Source organism: Octopus bimaculoides, chromosome 1, assembly GCF_001194135.2.
Source record: "Octopus bimaculoides isolate UCB-OBI-ISO-001 chromosome 1, ASM119413v2, whole genome shotgun sequence".
NCBI classification, from domain to species: domain Eukaryota; kingdom Metazoa; phylum Mollusca; class Cephalopoda; order Octopoda; family Octopodidae; genus Octopus; species Octopus bimaculoides.
Window position 1 is genome coordinate 18,297,483 of NC_068981.1, and position 3,112 is coordinate 18,300,594.

Below are 3,112 nucleotides of genomic sequence, written 5' to 3' on the forward strand. Positions count from 1 at the left end.
ATATATATATATATATATATATATGTAAATATATATGTATATGAATTGAATATTGAATCTCACGACCCCGTGCAGGGGTATTTGTACCTGATATTCCTGCTGTGTGTGCAGACAACGCAACACAGCTAAATGAAGACATCCACTCTTGGTAATTCAGTCGTATACTTTCTATAGTATTTCCAAAGCGCAGATTCCAAGTTAGGTGAATAAAATATGAATGAGTAACAAAGATGTACAGGTGTCAATTCGTTATGGCCATTTCAAGCGCCTCCTTTAATTGATTCATGGAAACATTACATCATTTGAAAGAAACAGTTTCTTTCAAATGAGGTAATGTTTTCATTAACCAATTAAGGGAGTCACTTAAAATGGCCATAATGAATTGACACCTGTACATCTGTGTTACTCATTCATATAGATATATGTAAAAGAATAAAAGAATTATAAATTTAGAAATATTTCATGTCACATGACAGGAATGCGTTAAAAATTGTTTGGTATGAATCATGGCACCATTTTTTTATGTGCTTGCTCTCCCTAATTTTAGAGCCTGGTTATGCCTCTGAGATATGAAAGGCTTCTTTCAGTTTCTGTTTCACAAATCTGCTTGCTTAGCCTGGAGCTGTGGTACAAGACACCTGTCCAGGATGCTATGCAGTGGGACTGAATCTGAAACAGCAAGATTAGGAAGCAAGCTTCTACATCACACAGCCTCACCGTGTGGTTAAGAAACTTATTAGTTTTTCAGAAGAGAAGAGACGGTACCAATGGTATTTGAATGCCTGAAAAATCAATGCTATTCAGATGATATTCAGTTTGAACACTGATAGCTCTATGCCTGCAGAATAAGCATGGATAAGGAATGAATTACGCAAGATTTAACTCTTAGTATGTGAGATATACATGGGAAAAAGATATTTAGGATAAAATTTCAGTAGTTTCCCAAAGAAATACACTTAAATATTGGCACAATGGCTGAGAATTTCTGCTGCATTTAATATATTTTAGAAATATTTAATTTAAAACCTCTTCAGAAATTTTTATAGAGTTGTATGTAAGGATGGGAACCTTTCAGAAAATTCTTAAATAATTTGATGATCCAACTTTCTCTTATATCTTCCACTTTCAGATTGTGTTAGTGACGTATATGTTGAAATTTTCCAATTCCTCTGTGGATGTGCTGTCATGCTTTGCGAGTGTAAGTATGTTGTTACATTCTCTCAATTTTCTCTTATAAAGGTTTCCTTTTAAATATTAATTCTTTGATGTTTTCAGGGAACGGGCATCACCGCAAACCACCAATAAAATGTTTTGTCCTTTTTATTATCTAAAATTCTTTGATTTTACATTAGATTTAGCAAAAGTTGCAATGCATAGCCAAAGAATTTTGGTTTTTGATACTTTTGGAAACATTAATTTTATAAAACTGTTAAATATTTAATACTTCACTTCACTGAATGTTACCATCTTGGTTTGAACATAGTAATTCTTCTTCAACTACATTTCATTACACTTTACCGTCTTATCAGGCCGCATAGCCATGTGGTTAAGATGTTTGCTTCCCAACCACATTGTTTCAGGTTCACTTCCACTGCATGGTATCACAAGCAAATGATTTCAACAGTAACCCTTTCATTACATATTACCATTTTATCAGTGAGCTTAGCTGTGTGGTAAAGATGTTTGCTTCCTGAGCATGTGATTGCAGGTTCAGACATACTGCATGACACATGATTCCTACTATAGCCCTAAGTTGACCAAAGTTTCATGAGTAGGTTTGAGAGACAGAAACTAAAATAATCCCACCATTTCTTTTTGTTTTCACATTTTTCCTCCTATGTACTTGCTAAGTGGACATTTTTCCTGAGCTGGAATGGTTTTCTGATTGTACACAGTTTGCCTTATGTAAGCATGGTTGAATATTGTACTTTTCAAGTATGAAACTTAGGTACCTCCCATAACTTCTGTAGTTATTAAATGATATTTCACTCTCACTGGATTGAGTGTCTTTTTTTTTTTTTGCTGGTGCTATCAACAAATTAACAGCACGAGCATGGTCATTGTGACTAGCCCTCGTGCCGGTGGCATGTAAAAGCACCCACTACACTCTTGGAGTGGTTGGCGTTAGGAAGAGCATCCAGCTGTAGAAACTCTACCAAATCAGATTGAAGCCTGGTGCAGCCTTCTGGCTTACCAGTCCTCAATCAAATCGTCCAACCCATGCTAGCTTGGAAAGCGAACGTTAAACGATGATGATGATGATGATAATGATGATGACAATGATGATGAAGATGATAATGATAATGGCGATGATGATGATGGTAATGATGAAGAGAACACACTACCTCGCCTAATCTCCAATTAGGGGGTTTCAAATTTCAAGAGTGAAATTGGTTTAAATTAAGGACAAAACAAATTAAAGTTGTAATAAGAAATTGATGAGTGAGACTCAAAAATTCTGAAATGCAAACTGAAGTTCAATATTTGCACTTGGCATTTTGGAGTGAGACTTGGCATTCTAGAAAGAGAGTTTGAGTTCTACAGCTAAATTCGAAATGTTGGTGTAGGTTCAAAAGGTCCTTAGAGCTTCTAAATGATGGTTGTGGCTTAACAAACTATAAATATACTCATATACACACATGTAAATACATTTGTGTCACACACAAATGTATAAATGCTCTTGCACACACATGTATGTGGACATATGTGATACATATAAATGCATGCATACATACATAAAGATTTATACACATGTACATGCATGGATATAGGTCACATGTATATACAAACATACATAAACATACACAAAACACATATATAGAGAGAGATAGATGGAGAGAATGAGAGAGAAAGAAAGAGACTAATGATACATGCACATGCTTAAACATGTCACCCATACACACACACACATATATGTAAACACATGCATATACAAATATGCACATATAGAGAGATAGGTATATATATATATATACATATATATATATATATATATATATATAAATAGATGGATATATAAATAAACAGATAGATAGATAGATAGATAGATAGATAGATAGAGAGATAGATAGATAGATGGATGGATGGATATATAGATAAATAGATAGATAGT

General features: G+C 34.0%; 1 protein-coding gene across 1 annotated transcript in view; it reads left to right on the forward strand.

The window, feature by feature from the left end:
* The window catches only part of LOC106867686 (protein unc-13 homolog D), a 162,546-nt gene that overhangs the window by 12,146 nt on the left and 147,288 nt on the right, over positions 1-3,112 (forward strand). The window contains exon 4 of the mRNA XM_014912629.2: positions 1,130-1,198. Coding sequence (XP_014768115.2) covers positions 1,130-1,198 — 69 coding nt within the window. The remainder of the gene's footprint in view (positions 1-1,129; positions 1,199-3,112) is intronic.